General features: G+C 34.7%; 2 protein-coding genes across 2 annotated transcripts; both read left to right on the forward strand.

Annotated features, from left to right (window-relative positions):
- The first annotated feature begins 4,688 nt into the window (after positions 1-4,688).
- On the forward strand, positions 4,689-8,637 carry LOC109073544. The gene is made up of 4 exons (XM_019089648.2): positions 4,689-4,924; positions 5,362-5,392; positions 6,469-6,540; positions 6,707-8,637. The coding sequence occupies exons 1-4, from the start codon at positions 4,823-4,825 to the stop codon at positions 7,132-7,134; spliced, it is 633 nt and encodes a 210-aa protein (XP_018945193.1). The 5' UTR covers positions 4,689-4,822; the 3' UTR covers positions 7,135-8,637.
- Positions 8,638-12,632: 3,995 nt separating this feature from the next.
- On the forward strand, positions 12,633-14,625 carry LOC109073562. The gene is made up of 3 exons (XM_019089666.2): positions 12,633-12,896; positions 13,044-13,119; positions 13,386-14,625. Exons 1-3 carry the CDS (start codon positions 12,696-12,698, stop codon positions 13,805-13,807), a joined length of 699 nt encoding a protein of 232 aa, XP_018945211.1. The 5' UTR covers positions 12,633-12,695; the 3' UTR covers positions 13,808-14,625.
- The last annotated feature ends 6,939 nt before the right edge of the window (positions 14,626-21,564 follow it).

Genomic DNA, 21,564 nt, shown 5'->3' on the forward strand with positions numbered 1-21,564 from the left:
CCTAAGTGTATAAAAATGCAGTACAAAATGCAGCACAAAAAAAATGGCTACAGTTGAACACATAAAATGTGCCAGGGCTTTTGTGATCCATTTTTTTTAAACTAATATTTTAGATTTTGTTTGCTACCCTGGCAAAGGAATTTCACGGAATAGACATCCTATTTTTATTTACATTATTTTAAGTTAAAGGGCAAGCTTACTTGTATCGTTTTGTTAAAGCAGATAAAACATGTTTGTAGTCTAAATTTTTACGTTTAGATTACAAAGTATATTCTACTATTCAAATTCTGCGGTTCTGCCCATCCATTTATTTTTATGTAGATTATTTTTTCATATGTGCAAGTTTAATTTACAGCAAAATTACAGCTAATTACAGCAACCAACAAGAGCAGCATATTCATAGTTTTTTTCACATGACGTCACACAAGTAAAACAATCCCTAGGAGGGCAAAAAATACAGTTTATATTCTATAGAATATAAACACAACATTTACTTTTTGGAAAAATATGTTAATGTTAAGTTACTTCCTTTAAAAAAAAAAGCCTAACGTTACAGACTGGCCACCGGTTGTTGAGGCTTAATGATAAACTAGCAGATTGTTAAAGTGTTGGTAACTGACCATTGTAATTGTTTGAAAACAAATGTAAAACAATTTGATGGACTTACTTTGCATGAAATCGTTGTCGTCTGAGATGAGGCGACTGACTGTTGGCTCAGCTGCTGAATCTTCAAAGTTTTTGTTGCTCGATTCAAGTTTGTCATCCCTCTCAGCGATGTAATACAGCTACCATCTGCTCCGGAGTGCCCCGGTTGTGTCAAAACTCAATTAGATTAATTTGAGTTTTAGATTCAATCACTTTCAATTAAAGTGAGAGAAATGTGTAGATACAACACTCAGTATGAACAAGTGAAATCTATTTGATTAAAGCATGTTCACAACCAAAACATAAAATAATTGTGTTGTACATACGTTTCATTTTTGTAAATTCAAATTTTTCAGTGTATATTATTCTGTTTTTCAAACCAAACTAAATACCAAACTGCATTTGTCCAAATGCATGAGCATTACTATTTTACATGAATGACATTTAAGTTGATATAATTTTAAAGAAAGAAAACAGAATTATACCAGATGCATTTTACATATTCTGGAAAACTAAGATGACCTCATTATGTACATCCCAAAGTCATCTGTAAATACTTCAGTTTGCAGTGTTCCTTTAGTAAGACCGCAAATATCAAGCAAAGGTTAAAGCATGACTCCTTTCTTACATGTACAGTAAACTATATTGCTCAGATCAGTTTCTTTTTTTCTGTTCAGTATAATCATCACTTTCATCTAGACCATGTGTTTCTAATGGCATCATCTGTGTAAGAATTGTGATGGTAGGATCAGTCAAGTAAGTGCCTGACTTCAAAGGTTTTGTCTTCATAACATGTTTTAACATCTTGTATTGCATCATTTCAAATATTTATAGCCCTCCCCCCTTACATAGCACATTTAAGTTTGAGCAATATGCTGACGTGGGACATGTAGCTTTGCTATATAAACTGTTCTTGTATGATCTTGTCAATTTCTATTGAGCAAAAATGGTTAGTAATAAGTGCCACAAAAGGAGTTCTGTTTAGAAGCCCAATATATTCCAAAAATGTGATCTAAATCTGTTTTGATCTGTACTAATGTACAAAGTGAATGTTTGATCACTAATACTGGATGGCACAATTTCCATATCGCGACTTTTCTTCTAAGATTTGCTTTTGCTCAATCCTGAAAAACAATCCAGTGGAGAATAGCTGTAAAAGCCCCCCACCTACTTAAATGTTCTCATCTCTAATTTGTACCCTTCTTAAAGGTCAGAGGTAGATAGCTGGGGAGTATTCCTGCAATCGCCCACACCTTCTATGTATCCATTAAGGGGTCATAAAAGAAATATCACAGAATCTGAGTCACTTTTTTAAGTCATACTAAGTACATGCTAATTCAGCTTTACACTTGCCATAAATTAAAACAGAAACAAGAACAACTGTAGCCATTCGTATAAAGCCTGGTCGAGACCAAGCGAAAGCTGCTGAGAGCTCACCAGTGGGCGGGACTAATATGCAAATTTGTATTCTCATTGGCTAGTGCTCACCTTTAACGGTCCGCGTTTGAGATAGGACGAGAGCAAAAAGAGACAGCTTTGACTACTTTAAAATAATGTCATTAAATACTAACAGATGATACGTTTCACATGTAATTAACTTGTTCTGACCTCATCATTGTTAGTCATTTTTCACAGAAACGATGTTTAATGGAGAAATTAACTTTTGAAACCATAAAAGAGGTGTTATTGTACACATTAATCCACCCCTGCATTTGTCACCTGCTCCCTCGTATAAAAAAGGCATGAAGTGTCATACAGAAATATGATGATAATGTTGATTATGTTTGCGATATTGTAAACACAATGCAGACTGGCTGTGGGAGTGACTGAAAACACGACTGATTTTCACTTATCTCCCGTCCCAGTTAACACTGCATTTTTCCATTTTGCTAATGGAGAGCATTTCAAGTGGAAACTAACTGTTGTAGTAGTGAGAGTCTTTCGTATGTCTCTCTTGCCTACCTGGAAATACTGTTGCCATGACACAGAGATGTTGAGGTTCTTGTCGAGATCATCCCTCAATCCCACAAACCCTGCAGTGACACCGAAAATAAACCATTTATGAGAATGTTTTGAATATCAAGCTCTGATATTAGCAGAATATGCAAACCTAACCAACACAGCCTCCCAGCTCTAATTCTGCGCTTTAGCATGAGCTCATTGCCCTCACAGATTGTTCTTTAAAATCAAAGTCAGTTACTTTGCTCAAGTTATCAGTAATGACAAAACAGATATGTGAATCGTTATTGCACTTCAAAAATCCCGAGACATTTAAATTAATCTGAGCACATGATGCAGGAAATCAACCGCATTTAGCCAATCGAGTGCTGACAAGTGGAATCTGATGTCATTGTGGCATCACTGAGCCATGTAAGCCTTCAAAATGGAAGACATTTGCGGGCATTTTCTTTTACTTACTTTGATATCATCTGGGAAACTGCCCTCTTTTGGAAATTTAACTTGTGAGTTCTGTAAACAGAGTAACCGATAAAAATGAGTCATATAAAAATATATATGTGTGTGTATATATATATAACTGGAAAAACATAATCTGTGTCTGAATCAACAGTGAGATGCTCACAAACAGACTGAATGTCCCTAAAGTGCCAGCAAAACCTAAACATGCACAGTGCATAGCTATTTTTGCTGATGCTTCTGCTAACACCCACACCCAATGGGAGCACACGTATATACATGTGGTGACCTTGTTTGCATGATTGATTACAGATATTTCTTATGACTTCCAGTCAACATTGTGGGAAAATACCAGATGGGTGGTCTCTGAAGTACTTGAGGTAGGCTATATGTTTGCCCTTAAAGAGATAGTTCACCCAGAACTTCAAATGCTGTCACCGTTTACACGTTGTTCCAATCCTGTGTCACACAAAAGGAGAAATTCTGAGGAATGTTTCTGTGCAATGACAGGGGTGATGTAGACTGAAAAAGGATGCAAAATTACATTTTAGGTCTCCTGAAGACACGTGATGGCTTTGTGTGAGGAACAGTTGAAACTGAAGTTGATAATAGGGACTTTAAACAACAGCAGCTGATGGAATGGAAAAAAGTTCTATTTTAACTGCTACTTTGCGACATTGTACTGTTACTGTCTACTACGGCAAAATAGCTAATTCTGGTAATAGATTAGGGTAAAGTGTGAGGTTTGATCACAGGAAATAATAATTTAACGCTAAACGCAACTCTTCTTTTGCTTTTTTAAATGAGACTTTTTTTCTTTTTTTTTGTTAAATGAATGCTCCTTTCTACTGTCCTCACTATTGTTGCTTAGTGATTTTTACATTATTTAGCTTTGGCGGTTAATTATTTGCTGATGCATAACCTGTAATTAGATCATTAGATGATTCAATGAGTTTAATTTGAGAACCAGGAAAGAATTATTAAAAACATTTTTAACATATAACAAATCACTAGACAATCTGATTCAAACACATGATTACTTCATTACTAAATTGCAACACAATCCTCACAAAATTGCTACCATGTGGCTGCTCTGGAGGATTTGAGATTACAACGCTATCTCACGACCAATTATTGCACAAGTAGACTACTTTGTTACTTTTACAGTAATTATTGCAGCCTTTGAAGACTTGATATCTTCATTCATTGTCTTCATTCACCTTCAAAGAGATCCTCCTTTTGATATTTATACAGGTTTGTAATGACATGAGGGTGAGAAAATGTTGACAGATTTTTTACATTTTATTTTTCTGGGTGAACTGCCCCTTTAAGATTTCCTTTCATTGTCGCTCTGAAGGACCTTTTAAGATTAAAGATTTAAACTTAGTCTTAAAACACATGACTATTTTCGTAGCTGTAGTAGCTAGGTTTTACCGACTCTCCAGACAGGTAATCTGATAAAAGATTGAAATTACAAACAGGGCTAATAAATCAAATGAAACAAGATGTTGGCTCAGATTACAAGATATCGGGACAAAAAAAAAGTATGAAAGCATGTTTTAAATAGTGAAAGCTATGCGTTTTCTGTTATCATGATAGCATCTACCCTGATCTCACCCACAGGTGATGCGGAGTTAATAGCGCACCGTTGAACGCGTGGGAGAAACTCGTAGCCTATCTCATTACAGTCGAGAACTTCATCCGGTACAAGAGGCATTTCTTGTGTGAGACTGCAGTTATTTCAACTTCTGGAGAAGCAGGCATGGATACAGCGCGGGCAGCCAGGGCGCATATTATCTGGACATCGATAGCTTTGGTCTTTACTTTAATCGCGTCGTGCTTGACGTATGTCTTCATGTCGAAGGTAAATATAACTGATCTACAGCTTCAGAATTTCAGATTCTTCATCTAGATATTGTTATTTTGGACAGTAAAATTACCCGGTGTTCAGGGTTCTGTGGAACACTTTGAAGAATAACTTGGCGATTGATTTGTTTGAATAAAAGTCTAAGATAGTTAACCATTCGGTTTTAACATTTTTATGAAAAAAGAAAACTGTCCGCTCCCCAGTTCTCATAGGCTATGTAACTTAAACACAGAGGGCAGTAAAGCACTCGCTTGTTTTCCATTTTAGAGCTTTCTCCAGCATTTTATGTGGATAGCTAATTCACGGATTAAGTTGCAGAGGGCGTGTTTGTAAACAACGAATGGATCCATTTATGTAAGCGCTTTACGTAGGCTCTGTTTCTGTGCAGTCTAACGTTACTCTTGAAGTGACATGTCTTACTGTAACTTCAACAGGTGTCTGAATGCAGAATAAGCATCGTGAATGGTAAGTTATACCTAAATATTATCTCATGTTTACATACTGTGTATTTTGTCAGCGACTGTTCGTGGCTTTTATTTCCATTTTACTTCACGCTACATTCCTCATCAGGCTTTTTGTTTCTAACGGTATTCTGTGGGAGAAAAACGCTGCGTTTATATTCTAAGTGCATCTTCTAGCCGGTATATAGTTAGTGTGCATTATCAGTGAGGTGTATATTGACTTTGTTCTCTTTATGTCACAGTATTAGTCCATTAAGCCACGTTCAGCGTTTTAGAATGTCTCTGTGGAGGGCGCAAGTGGCGACGGTCATTTGGCGGAAAACTAAAGTTCTAAAATGAAGAACACTTGAGAATTTGTGATACATAAAAAGATACTTAAAGAATACTTTTGCTAAGGTAACCTCGTCAGCGAACGCGACTCCTGTTGAGACTACACGTTCTGACTAACTTGCTATTTGAATTTTGTCGTTACTAAATAAAGCGTTCGAAACCCCAGTTCAAACGTGTAGCCTATATTTTGCCAAAAACTCTCAATAACTCGCGCCCAGATTATAATTTGACATCAATAACCATTCACAAGTAGCCTACCTACACGATTTGTTTACATGAAAACTGAGCATAATTTAAACATAATCAGGCTTTACTTCATGTTTTTTAGTCAGTGAAATAAACAATTGATACTGCTACGGCTACTGCAAATGGTAGAAAGGTTCTGAAAGCTCTTACTGTCTGATGAATCTCCGTTCTAATTTATTTTAGTTTAACGGCAGTATAGTAAATGTGGTTACTACAATGGTAATGTAACATGTATAGCCTGAGCCAGATGTGCTTTTTGTTGTGCGTGTGTGTTTGTGGGAGTCTGCTGTGAGAATGTTTGGGTGGGGAGCCGAGCTTTCTCGCTGTGTGTTATGTCGGTGTAATGCATCTTTGTGGTTTGCTTCAACGCATTTTCCTGTACAGCTATGAATTGCACGTTTAGTCATACAACAATTTTATTTGTTAGCATTTTAACCAGCATTCGTTCAGCGGTGGAAACCTTTGGAGATGCTTACTGATGTTTTTCTTTTTTTGATCGCACAGTCTCTGCAATAGAAAGTATGTTCTCAAGAAACTATGTCCGTCAAGTCTCTCAGGAACACTGGCTTTTGACAGGTGATTGTCCACAAATTTGTTTCTAAATATATTTATGAAAGATGCTGGTTTGACATAAAGTCCAGATTTCTCATTAAAAACTGTATTATATTGAAATGACATAGCTTAATATAAACCTCTGTGATTCTATAATTAAACTTCTTGCTACATGTTTATCTTTTTCAAGCTCGGGGCTACAATCGGGAAGATGATTGCTTGATCTGGGAGGATGAGTGGCACGGATACAGGGATAATACTAAGAGTGTTCTGGACCACACCAACATGTCGATGATCGTTCGAGAGAAAGGTGTCTACCTGGTCTACATACAAGTTAACTTCCAACTGAACCCACAAAATAACAGCAGCTCTGCTGTAGAACTCAAAATTTTAGTGGATTTCAGTTCTGATGGCAAGAAGCAGCTATTTGCAGCCGCACAAGACACTCAGGTGGTGGTTGACTCACCTCAGGACGCCAAGCTCAACACTTTCCTTCTGATGAAAATGCAGCCAGCAAGCCAGTTATCAGTGAGAGTATTTCCGAGTGAATTTGTGAACTGCAAACCACAACCCTTTTCCAGTTTTATCACTATCATAAAATGGGCAGACAACTGGTAGATTGTTGCATATATTGCAGAAGTTATTGGCTTTCCAGGTGAAAACCATATCCATGTCCAGTTTTTACAATGGCGGTTGTTCTTATATTTTCGTTAGCTTTAAATGTGACATTTCGGGAAGAATGCAGTCTCAAGATCACCTGCTAGAACACCTGAGATTTTCCAGCTGTTGTACTAGGAAATGCTCGCTGACATTAACAAGGATTGCGTGGGGGTTGTGATACTTTCTTGGTGTTTTTCTTCTTCCTTTCGAAATATGAAGATCACATCTCATGATCTTCTCAGAAGCATGACACATTTTCCTCTCAACAGATATATGAGTTAGGTTTGTTTTGTTTCAGTTTTTTTTTTATGAGTCAAGACGAAAAAGGGCATGATATACTGTTAATGAGCACTGACTTTGAAGATGCTCATGTATTACGTAAATAAAAGATGTCATAAGTGCCTGCAAACGAACATTTTGTACTAAACAATAGTAAGCTAATTCTGAGCAAGTGAGTATTTCTTCAGTAAAATGCATCTTCCTGTAAATATAATCATAGTTTTTAATCATCGACAGCTGAATGTAAAAACCTCATAACAACCTATCTTTGTCTAGCATCAGTGTTTGATCTAAATGTTCATTGTATCAAAAGCTATGGAACAATATTTTATATTGTAAATATGTGCTTCTTTTCAAGACAAGAAACCAACATTTTTCAAAGTTCTTGAAATGTGGAGCCAGTTTTTAGCTGTAAGCAGATTCATCCAGCCACAGAAGCATTTATTTGTTCATGCAAGAATGTCATGGAATTTTTTTTTTCTTATTGGGGTGACTAGGGGCGGTAGTGGTGGGTTTTTTTTTTTCTTTTTTCCACATAAAAAAATACCACTAGTTACACTAATCTAATCAGTCAAACAAGCCATATGAATCTGAACAACATCAGCTGTTTTAATAAGACAGTGGAGTGTTTATCTTTTCCAGCGAGTGGGAAAGTTTCTTTTTCAAACCCAGTATTTTTTCAGTCAGGAAAATACCATTTATGATGATGCATACTTTTTTGTATTCAGATGACTCAAACCTGCTGGTTAAGACTTAAGAATATTTTTTTTAAATATGAGACTAAATGTAATGATTTTTTTGTTGTTGTTGTTTTTGTATGAAAGTTTTGTTCTTTCACAGCTAAGCCCTTAATTGTGTTGTAACTAACAAGGTATTCGTTCACACTTTGTGATTTCAATTGACTACTTTTTTTTTTTTTTTTTTTTTTTTACTGTTCTCAGATATGCAAACAATATTATATTTATGTCATTGTAATATTTTTATTTAAACTAATAATTATAAAGTAATATGTTTTCCCTCTGTATGCCTCAGATATTGTGTATGTAATTTTTTGTATATTAGCCACATCAACAAACATCACACTTAAATAGAAACTTGTTCGTGATAATGTTTAATAAATGAATGGCTGCATCAATGTCACAAACAGACAATGTAATATCACAAAAAAAAAAAAACGCCTTATATTGTTATCTGAACTTTTAAGTCTTTTTTGACAAGACAATATTTTTTGTCTTGTTTCCTAGGTAAATTCCTAGGTATAGAGTACAAAGATAACATTAAAGTTAAACTAAAATTGTACAAAATATGACAGTATGCTTTGTCTAATGAGTTATTTATTTTGTACTTAGGTAGAATAGCAAATGAAACATAAAATAATAATAATTAAGGTTTATAGACTATTCAGAGAGAAAATAAATTGTTGATGTCTGTCAAACTGGCAGAACCATAAACCAACATTACAGTGTAGGAGATTTTCGTGTGACAACCTAATGAGAATTTACAAAAAGCTATCTAAATTTGTAATTAGTTTTTTTTCTTTATTTGTCTACAGCCATTAACTATGATTCCTAGAACATTCTGGGAATCAAAAATGTTTAGATGGATGAATCTCGATGTAAAATCTGGATGCTGAACAAGGAGGTCTAAAATAGTTCCTGAAAGCGTGAGAAGAGCTGATAAAGTTGATGTAGGCCTAGATGTAGCGGTACGTACTGCCCCCTTGTGGCGGAGACTTTAAATCTGACGTGAGTCAAGTCTGAAGCTACAGGGTTTCAGTTGAGTCATGTTGTGAATTTAAACTTCAAAGTGTTGCTAATGAAGAAATTGTGAATGAATAAATCACGTTTTTGTAACCGTCCTGACAAAAAGCAGTAGTTTAGCCTACATGGCCCAAAATGCTGGCACAGGCTTCCAACCTCCTGTGACCCTACAGAAGATAAGTAGTATGGATGGATGAGTGGATGGTAATACATTATGGACACATGTAAATACCCATTTTAACATATAAAAGAATTTAACTAATAAAAAACGAAATGTTAAGCTGATGTTATTCTTTAATTTTAATATTTCAGAATTTGTATTATATAGATAGACTGGTGATGTCTTAATTTATGGGTCATAGACTCACTGCTCTGATTGCACGCAAGGGATCTGCAACAAAATAATAGCTTTTAATCTTTTACATCTGCCTTAGGTTTATCTGTGCAAATAATTACTGTGTGATGTCTTAAGATAGTGGGATGAACTCTAAAAGTGCTGTTCTTTTTATTTGGTAAAACATGTATGTGTTGAAACAGTTAATAATAAAATTTGACATTCTGTAGTTTTGTCTCATGTTCATCTTTTAATCATATTTCCAAATGTCTTGACTCCACAGCAAACAGAGCAATTTTGTCTTTACTGTTCCAGTACTTATGGAGGGCACTGTATATATATATATATATATATATATATATATATATATATATATATATATATATATATATATATATATATATATATATATAGTGGGTACGGAAAGTATTCAGACCCTCTTAAATGTTTCACTCTTTGTTATATTGCAGCCATTTGCATCATTTAAGTTCATTTTGTTTCCTCAGTGTACACACAGCACCCCATATTGACAGAAAAACACAGAATTGTTGACATTTTTGGACATTTATTAAAAAAGAAAAACTGAAATATCACATGGTCCTAAGTATTCGGACCCTTTGCTCAGTATTTAGTAGAAGCACCCTTTTGATTTAATACAGCCGTGAGTCTTTTTGGGAAAGATGCAACAAGTTTTTCACACCTGGATTTGGGGATCCTCTGCCATTCCTCCTTGCAGATCCTCTCCAGTTCTGTCAGGTCGGATGGTAAACATTGGTGGACAGCCATTTTCAGGTCTCTCCAGAGATGCTCAATTGGGTTTAAGTCAGGGCTCTGGCTGGGCCATTCAAGAACAGTCACGGAGTTGTGAAGCCAATCCTTCGTTATTTTAGCTGTGTGCTTAGGGTCATTGTCTTGTTGGAAGGTAAACCTTCGGCCCAGTCTGAGGTCCTGAGCACTCTGGAGAAGGTTTTCGTCCAGGATATCGCTGTACTTGGCTGCATTCATCTTTCCCTCGATTGCAACCAGTCGTCCTGTCCCTGCAGCTGAAAAACACCCCCACAGCATGATGCTGCCACCACCATGCTTCACTGTTGGGACTGTATTGGACAGGTGATGAGCAGTGCCTGGTTTTCTCCACAAATACCGCTTAGAATTTAGGCCAAAAAGTTCTATCTTCGTCTCATCAGACCAGAGAATCTTATTTCTCTGTTTTCAAACACAGCTGGACTCAAATGAAGGTGTAGAACCATCTCAAGGATGATCAGAAGAAATGGACAGCACCTGAGTTAAATATATGAGTGTCACAGCAAAGGGTCTGAATACTTAGGACCATGTGATATTTCAGTTTTTCTTTTTTAATAAATCTGCAAAAATGTCAACAATTCTGTGTTTTTCTGTCAATATGGGGTGCTGTGTGTACACTGAGGAAACAAAATGAACTTAAATGATTTTAGCAATTTTTTTGATTATAACAAAGAGTGAAACATTTAAGGGGGTCTGAATACTTTCTGTACACACTGTGTGTGTGTGTGTGTGTTTATATATATATATATATAGATAGATAGATATACATACACAATGTTTTCTAATTGTAAAGGCTGAACGCTATGCTTCTCGTCCAATGTGTCCCATAAAGCATCATCAAAGCATCCTTCCAACTATCTATATGAAGAAAATAAAAGTTAGAATTGATCAAAGTTAAACTGGATAAACCCTGTGTAGACTTATGAGTCACATTAAGCGGAAACCATAATGCAAAGGCAATCAAATTTGCAAAGGCAACCAGAGCATATTGTACAACTTCCTTCTGTCAACATCTGTATGGAAAAATGTATAACTACAGGCCTACACCCCTTTTTTACAAGCACCTGCTGCTAATAGGTCTTGGGTCCTTTGAATTTTAAGTTGCTTTTACTTTTCTGTTTTTGATTTGTTTTTGTTTTTTTTACTTTGGATCTGCAAAAGTGAATCATATAATGTCAAGAAAAATAAAAGCATCTGATGTTATGCCTTAAAGAATGTTGTTGTTTGTTGTCTAAGGAGAAGGGGATTTTTGTTCTAAATGGTTCATCCATGAGGATGTTGACAGAAGGAAGTTGAAACGTTTTCTCTGATTGCCTGCATGACTAGTGTGAGTTAGTATGACTCATATGTCCAGGAAGAGTTTGTCCAGTTTGGCTTTCATCATTTCTCTTTTTATTCATATGGACTGTTCCAAAGATGTTTTAATGACACTTTAGAAGATACATTTGGCAAGAAGTTTTGCACCAAGTCGAGTCTTTACAATTAAATTTAGTGATAAACAATTTATTTACTTTACCATTTTACTTTTTTTTTTTTTTTTTTTTTTGCTGTATTAGTAAGTTGTAGTACTATTGCAATTCCTATAGGGTTTTGTAATAAAACAGCTGAATTCTGTGTTTGTGCAATCTACATTTCATTCATAAGAATAAACACCTTTATTTATAAAGCACTTAATACAATACAAAGCAGTTCTAAGACAATCAAGTCATTTTTCAGCTCAGTTCAGTATTGGTTCAGTTCAGTTCAATAACTATGTAAAGTGTCAATCAATTTCAATTTGGCGATAAGCAGCTCAACTGAAGTCACTAGTATCATTTGCAGCTTGAATCAGTTCAAGATTCATTCAATTCAGTTCAGTGACAGTTGATGTTGCAAAAATCGTCAATTCTAAACAAATTCAATAGTATCGTTATTCAACTCAAAAATAGAACTTAAATTTTAACTTAGTCATCTAATATTTTTTCTTCAAGACCTCATAACTTTTTTAATTCTGCCTGAGGTCTATAATTTTGACTAATGCATCTTCGCATAGGTCCCCGCCATGCAACTAGGCTTATGGTGCACGCTCGTCTCTAAAGGGATATATATTTTTCAAAAAAAAAAAAAAAAATGCCAAGGACAAAGTTCAAACAAATGACGAATGATGTGAAAGAGAAACCTACGAACAAATGCGGTTTCCTCCGGATGAATGCATTGACTAACTTAGGCCGGATGTCCAGCGCGTTTGGACATGCAGACGCGCGATGAGTAACGGGTCTCCCGACTGGATGAGAGAGGGCGGTCTGTGCTCAACGTCACATGAACTATAAATAACAGCGCCACTTGCAGCCTGACAAAGTAACATGGTTGCATTATCCGTACACATGGCTCAAGCTGAGACGGTCGAGTTTGGCGTGGAGCAGGGACAGATGCTGCAGGTCTTGATGCGGCACTGCCAGACCATGAAGCGTCAGGAGACACGACTGCGTCTGGCCACCGCGCTGCTGGTTGCAACAATCTTCGCGACTTTGGTGTGGATACAGTTTCACCAACAAAATACTACGGTAAAATACTAGTCGAAATTCTTTGATTTTGATTTTAAACTTACAGCCACACTATCAATCAGATTAAATATATATAATAATTAAATGCATCCAATAATTAGTCAGAAGGGAGGAGTTGAAAACTGTCTGTTTTTCTCTACATCTTAGGAAGCATTCTCAGGCGCTCGTCAAACGGCTTTGAAAACTACAGATTCACCAATAGGACACTCTGTTCATCTTAAACGTACGTTTAATTAGTGGTAAATTACTCAAAAAGGACTTAATGTAGCCTACTGTAGGCTGTTTATTTTAAGTGTCATTATACCATCAAAAAAGTAATGTCACATGATATGTACATAAGACCCCTGAATTTTGTTTGAGAGACCTGTCAGAACAATACTGTGTAATAAAAAGCTCTATGTCTTCAGAAATACCATAGGGACATTTTTATGACCTAGGGTCAAGTTACAGTGTTTTGTCTTTTGACTTGTTGTCTCTCTCTTAAAACAGCTTCAAGACAGATAAATGCTTGCTCAGAACCACAGTCCATCGAGTGGGAGGCCGTGGATGATGGCTATGAATCCCAAAATTTCGAGCTGAAAAACCAAACAGTTCTCCACATCTCCACAGAGGGCCTGTACTTGATCAATCTGAGGATCTCTTACCGTACAGCCTATGGCCTGTGTGAGCCTGGTAAAGATTTCGTTTTAGTGGTCAGGGTCACACAGTATCATAGAAACTATGAAAGCGAGAGAGAGATCATAAGTGCTGAGGAGTCTATGATTTGTAGAGATTATTGGTTTCAGTCGATCACTATGAATCGAGCAATCAGGTTAGAAGCTGACACTAGTCTCCGGGTGAAAATTAACCAGAAAAGTTGCACGTTTGTCAGCTGGACTAAAAACAGTCATTTGGATGTCACTTATGTCTAGAGTTGTTTGTTTTTTTTGTTTTGTTTTTTTTAACTTCCCGATGGCATTAATGCATATTTGAGATTAGTTAGAAACAGCATTAAGCAGGTGTTAATTTTTTTTAATGACCTAAGCTATTTTTAAGGTGCTTTAAGAAATAACAAAATGTTTAACCACTTGGTTAATATATTCAGGTTTATTGAGAGGCTTACTCTCATTCTTTATGTTGAAACTGTTATTAAATAACATTACGACCCATGTACTATCCACAAAAGATGCAGATTTTGAATATAGTTGTTAAGTGCTGTGACAGCCAAATTGCACCAAAATGTTGATAGCAGGTGAAATTATGTGTGTGTTTTATGTTAAAACTTTTTAAATGTGCTTTTACGAACTGATTCATTAAGAGTTGTTTGTCATTTGATTTTAAAAATCAGGTCTATTAAATTTAAATTAGAACCCATCCTGTTCATTGTATTTACCTCTAGGTGGCAGTTGCATACATATGCATTTCAGAATGTAACATGATTTTGTGGTTCACTCATAAATCTGTAGACTTGTCTTGAAATTCAAACAAATAATATGTTATTTCAAATAACTGTTTCAAAGATTCAATTTATAAAGCCACTGTCAATGATTTAAATGTATATCTAGAAACAACAATGCAAAAAAAAAAAAAAAAAAAAAAAACTTACAGAATACACAAAACACCATGTGTTTATTTCAGGTCACTTTAATTAGCTCACGATTGCCTGTGTGTGTCTCCTTGATTACTGGATCAGGAAACATGCTGCATTTTCTCTGTACTGCATGAATAAAAAACTTGTAGTATAAGAGAATCAGTCTTTGTGTCTGCTTTTGTTCTTTGAAGATGTTCTGATAGACTGTTTAGCATTGAACAGAGGCAGTCTGTAATCTGACAGACCAAAATCTCTTTGGAATAGTGATTTTGCTGAATACATGAACAGATCCTTGAGACCAAGATACAGGAAAAAAAAAAACAAACAAACAAAAAACGACTGGACTGGGTGCTTCCAATGACAATTAAATCCTGAAAAGTGAAACTCTTAAACTGAGCATCTGTGCTGGAAAAAACTGACAGGAGCAGTGTGTACTAACCACATAGTGTGTGGAAAAGTACACCTGAATGAATTCTGCACATTAGAAGATGATGCTGAATGAAAGACCACATTCATCTGGCACACAGCCCAGGGAAGAACCTATTATTAAACAGTGTGGTATCTGTCTGTGACACACTGTCTGTGGTATCTGTCTATGTTTGTTCTCGTGTGAGTATGAAGTGGGCTTATTTGATGTACAATTGGGTGACGTGATTGTTGACTCAAGGAAAGTAGTATCTTTACCATTCAATTTCTAACAGGAGCAAGACGGAAATGATTGAAAGGTTATTACTAAAGATTAGGGTACTAAGACTCAGACTGCAAGTATGAACTCGGACGCACTCAAGTGGACTTATTCTCAAACTTGACATGACTTTTTGGACATAGTAATAATGAGACATTAATAAACATCTCCCATTGAAACCCATTAATTAAGAACTAAGACTTGACAATGTGGACTAGATCTGACACTAATTAGAATATTACAGTGCCTTATTTTAGTTGCTGGTAAATGTAATGGGTGCTATATTAACTTTTTAATTTCAAAAGTTCTCCCTTTGCAATTATCAGTTATTTTATATTTTGAGATGTCATGTTTCTTGTTTATTTTCAGTGGCTGGTGTATTGTAAATATGGTACGTGGTTCCTTTAAGAGTTGTTCTGTTCCGGTTGTTCTCCTCAGACTCTGAGGAGAGGTGAGTTTCGCTGAGGCTCCGCATAAAAAGTTTAATATGAGTTATTTTTTAATTATTATTGTAATTTTGTTCAAAAATAGACTTTACTCTTTTTTTAAACATGTACGAAGATTGTGTGAATAACAAAATCCCTTACAGCAATGGTTGAAGGACACAGATTCAGGCTCGTTTTATGTGTTTTTTATTCATGTAGGTACAGTATGTTCTCATTCATGCTTCTGTTAATACTTTTTTGAACTTATGTAAAAAGCTTTATTTTTTTATGAAATATGTTGAACACTATTTAATTTGAATATATGAGAAACATGAAAACTGTTTGATGTTACAAATGTGAGGGAAGGCCACAGATTCAAGCTTGTTTTGATTTATGTGTTCTTTCATTCATGCAAAATAAAATATGGGCTGAGTAATTCCTTCTGCTTGGTCCTGTTCATCCCAATTTCCTATCCTTGTTTACACATTTGTCTCTTATCAAATTTAAAATAAAGGTAGAAGTTAAACTTTCAAAACATTCCTGTTAGAAAAATCCCTGGCTCTCTCCAAATTTCTAGTAGTATTTGTTATCTGGTCTCTCCCTGTTTCCCAGGTTTCCTGGTCAACTTGGACCTTCTGATCTTAAGTGCTGTTCTCTCCCAAATTCCAGAAGGGGAAGAAATAGCTTGGCCTGTTGCCTTTGCCAGCAAGACCCTGCCCATGACACAGAAAAGTTTCTGGATTCGAAAAGTTCAGTCACTGGCTCAAGGGGCACAGCTTCACAGTCTGACCTGACAACAGTCCAGTTATGTATATAATAACAAAGCCAAAACTCAAAAAATCAGCTCAAAATTTAATTATAAAATTAACATAAATCATATTGCAGGATTCAAGAACGGTAGGGCTGACTTTTAGCAGAGATCCATTAGCAAGGACAATTAGCTCATGAATGAGAGTCACAACTACTTTCATACTGAAGATGATGTCGCAAGAGAAGACAGAATACAGGATGTTTTGTCTGAAGGTTTGAAGGGCACATGATGAGTGATCAGGTTAAATGTCCAAGATGATTGGGAAATAGTGACAGTGACGCGAGTGGTTCAGTTGGTGAAGTCAGTTCAACATCTTGCAGCCACCAAGTTCCTCTTCCTATGTCCTCTCAGGATGAGTTGGAAAGAAGCCAAGAAAGATTAAGAATAAGTATTGGAAAACATTCCTGTCAGAAAAATCCTTGGCTCTCTCCGTATTTATTGTTGTATTTCTTATTGGACCTCTCCTTGTTTCCCAGGTTTCCTGGTGGACTTGGTCCTTCTGGACTTGTTTATTGTCACAGTCTGTTTTGCATGATCCAAGACAGCCTTTCTTTGCCTTTTTCTTTTTTTTCTGAAAATATCCGGTTTTAAGGTGTCAGAGTATGTATTCACATTTACAAAAAAACAGCATCATGCTGGGAGTGTTGGGATTTAATAGTAGGATGAATAAAATGGACAAAGGGCTTTTCCTGCAATCCATGGGCTTCTTGGCACCTTCTAATGTATTGTATTCCAGAAACATATTTCATTAATGAGGCAAATCAGTGCTATTAAATCATTTGAATGCATCTGAGATACAGTGGCAAGAATATGTTTGTGAAGCCTTTGAAAATATCTATATTTCTGTGCTGATTACCAAGCATGCCATGATTTCCACCTAAAGCCACAATTATAGACAAACACAATCTGACTTCATTAATAACACAAAAAGTTCTACTTTTAATAAGGAGATGAGATAAGTTAATAAGTTGAGGAGATAAGAGTTCATGAATCAGCAATATGGCATCTGGTCTAAAATATTCTGGACTTGCTTCAGTATAGAGGATATCCTGCGAATGAAAAATGAATTCAAAAGTGCATCAAGGCATTTATCAGAAGAATAACAGATCAGTAGTTCATGACTTCAAGCTTAAAGGGACAGGTGGTCTGGAGAAAAATTGTTGAATAAAGTCATTATTTTTGTTTTCTTTGCACACAAAACGTATTCTAGTAGATCAGTAAAGTTACGGTTGAACCACTGATGTCACATGGTCTATTTTAACAATGTCCTTACTATGTTTCTGGGGCCTGGGAACATTTCAGTTACATGCAGGGTCAGAAAGCTCATAGATTTCAAGTTAAAATTAGTTCAAGTTCAAGTTTCAAATTAATCACAGAATTTTCAATTTTGGGTGATGTATTCCTTTAAGAGTGAAACAAGAAAACAAGTAAATCAAGATTGGCTGAAACTGAAGCAAATATGTTTTCCTGAGTCTAATTCTGGTGGTGTGCAAGGCATAACCTTAAAGAGTTACGCTATCAAGACAACCCTGATAAACCAGGTCAGAATTGACGCAATTCAATGCTAGTGCCAACCTGCTTCAGTAATGAACTTAATACGTAAATTCAAGATGCATAAGGCAAAATATTGTGGAGCTCACTGTATTAAAGCAATACAGTGATGATTTTCAAATTGGAAACTGATGGATAAGGCTTATCTTAGCATTACATCCGCCAGACAAATTAGTGGGGAAATGAAAACCAATGTAAAGCAACTTTGTACACTATCTGTACAAATATTTGAATGATTCACAAGATGGGCTTCCAGTATATTAGATGGCAAATGGAAAAATGGTGTTTGATCAGTTTATTTTTAAACACTTTATTAGGGTTTATTTTTGGAACCTTTGCATAACATTGTTTGACATCCCTTATAATATAGGCTTGTGTTTAAGCCATCACCTAATTATATCTTTATTGCAGTCAGGTTCTACACCTTCAACTTTAGAACTGCATACAGCAAAAATAGCTCTTTACAACTTAATAAAAAAAAAAATGTGATTTTTTTTTTTTTAGATTGAGATGAGGTCGTTAAATGTTCTTCCTTTAGAGCTCAAGATGCTTTTTGGATCATTTTAAAGGGGTAATTTTAAATTTCCCTTGATCTTTTAACATATAACAGGTCAATATACTATGAAACATCCTGTACGTTTCAAAACTCCAAACTTTCTCTTTAGTTTAAAAATAACGTTTATTATAACCAAGCTCAGAAAAATCACTCGTTTTGGAATGTGCCACTTTATGATGTAATAGTGTGGCTAAACACCGCCTCCGCAGGAGGAGGTCAACACCTACTTCTACATGAGAACACGCTTGTAGTACGAGGAGAGGAAATACTAGAGAGACGCAAACACTCCATTCCAAAATATCAATATAGATTGACATTACAAGATTAGAGTCTTTGAATAGCCTTCCTTGTGATTCTAACACTGTATCTAGATCGGACGCACACACTTTATTATTACTTTAATTTATTACTATTTTATTAATAATAATAAAAACTGCTGGACAGTCTTGTTCAAAACACATAGATGAGTCAGGGAAATCTGTGGCGTAATTTACCAGTCTGGGACTGACATTTTGACACAGATTGCAAAAGATGGATCACAACACTGCCAGCTGAAATACGCAATCCCAAAGAACCAGCATTTCTGTCAACATGGCTGCAGGAACAGACATACAAATTGTATAAAGTGTATAACTGTACATCAATAACCACCTTACAACTGATGCAGCTGTGTCATGTGAAACAATCACTTACCAGAATGACGACAACAGCATTCATTCAATACTTAGTACTGTTCACTGTAACAACCAATCAACTAGAGTTTAAATGTAACCAGTATTATTTATAGCATGACAACCTTTGCTATTTAACAAACTTCCAACTGCAGAAAGTTTTTATTGACCTCGAGTAGCAGACAAGAAATCTTATTGTGAATTCATTGTATTCAATAACCAGCCAAAGCTTTGGACCACTATACAAGCTTTTGTTTATATATATATATATATATATGTATATGTACAGTACAGGTCAAAAGTTTGGAAACATTACTATTATTAATGTTTTTGACAGAAGTTTCTTCTGCTCATCAAGCCTGCATTTATTTGATCAAAAATACAGAAATATTGTGATATATTATTACAATTTAAAATAATTGTTTTTAAATTTATTATACTTTAAATTATCATTTATTTCTGTGATGAAAAGCTGAATTTTTAGGATCATTATCACATGATCCTTTAGAAATCATTCTAATATGATGATTCATTATCAAAGTTGGAAACAGTTTCTGCTGCTTAATATTTTTTCAGAACATGTGATACTTTTTTAGGATACTTTGATGAATAAAAAGTAAAAAAAAAAAAAAAAAAAAAAAAAAAAAAGAAGCTATGTTTTTAAAATATAAATATTTTGTAATATTTTTTTTTCTATTTTGAATAAATGCAGTTCTTTTTAACCTTTTATTCATCAAATATATTAGACAGCAGAACTGTTTCCAACACTCATAATAAATCAGAATATTAGAATGATTTCTAAATGATCATGTGATAGACTGGATGTTACATGTGACACTGAAGGCTGGAGTAATGATGCTGAAAATTCAGCTTTGCATCACAGGAATAAATTATCTTTTTAAACTATATTTAAATAGAAAACTATTAATTTAAGTTGTAATAATATTTCACAATATTACTGTTTTTTCTGTATTTTTGATCAAATAAATGCAGGCTTGATGAGCAGAAGAGACTTCTTTCAAAAACATTAAAAATAGTAATGTTTCCAAACTTTTGACCTGTACTGTATATGTATATATATATATATATATATATATATACACACACACAGTGCACAGCATAGATGAGTACACCCCCTCTGAATAAATATAAAAGATTTATTTTCTTAATGATCGCTAATATAAGTCACGATAAGATGGCAAAATTAAAACATAATAAACATATACTTAATAAAAACAAAATATATGGCAATATTTTCTATAATATAAGTAAATTAGCCAATTTTGTTTAAAAGAAGGATTGCAGAAATGAGTACACCCTAGACTTAATTCAGAAAATGTGTAATATTCTATACTTAGTATGTCCTCCAGAACTTGAAGTATACTGCTCTGACCCTTCTTCGTTCTGAATGTACAAGTTCATGACAAATTTTCACATCTGTCCTGTTTAACTCCTGGATGACCTCCTTAAACTCTCCTTAATGACAGACATTGTGCTGCTTAATATTTTTTGGAACCTGTTGGAACCATACTTTTTTCAGGATTCTTTGATGAATAAGTTAAAAAGAAGAGCACTTCTTTAAAATATAAATCTTTTCTAACAACATACACTACAGTAAATTTGTATTATTTTTTTTAAAGAAATTAAAACATTTATTCAGCAAGGATGTGTTAAATTGTTAAGAGGTGACAGCAAAGATTCATATTGTTAGAAAATATATATTTTGAATAAATGCTGTTCTTTTTAACTTTTTATTCATCGAAGAATACTGAAAAAAGTATCACAGGTTCCAAAAGAAATAATAAGCAGCACAACAGTTTCCAGCACTGATAATAAATCAGCATATTAGAATGATTTCTGAAGGATCTTGTGACACTGAAGACTGGAATAATGATGCTGAAAATTCAGCTTTCCTGTATTTTTGATCAAATAAATGTAGCCTTGATGAGCATAAGAAAGTCCTTTAAAAATCTGTCTGATCCCAAACTTTTGAATGGTATGAGTGTTCGTTATTTGTTTTTGTGTGTGTGTGTGTGTGTGTGTGTTTATATTTAAATTATAATTAGTTAGCATTGTTATTTTTAGTTAGTGTTCATGTGATATATATATATATATATATATATATATATATATATATATATATATATATATATATATATATATATATATATATATATATATATATATATATATATACATACATACACACACACATACACACACACACACACACACTTACCATTCAAAAGTTTGGGATCAGATTTTTATGTTTTTTTAAAGGAGTTTCTTATGCTCATCAAGGCTGCATTTATTTGATCAAAAATACAGGAAAGCTGAATTTTCAGCATCATTATTCCAGTCTTCAGTGTCACAAGATCCTTCAGAAATTATTCTAATAA

Source organism: Cyprinus carpio, chromosome B5, assembly GCF_018340385.1.
Source record: "Cyprinus carpio isolate SPL01 chromosome B5, ASM1834038v1, whole genome shotgun sequence".
Classification (NCBI taxonomy): Eukaryota; Metazoa; Chordata; class Actinopteri; order Cypriniformes; family Cyprinidae; genus Cyprinus; species Cyprinus carpio.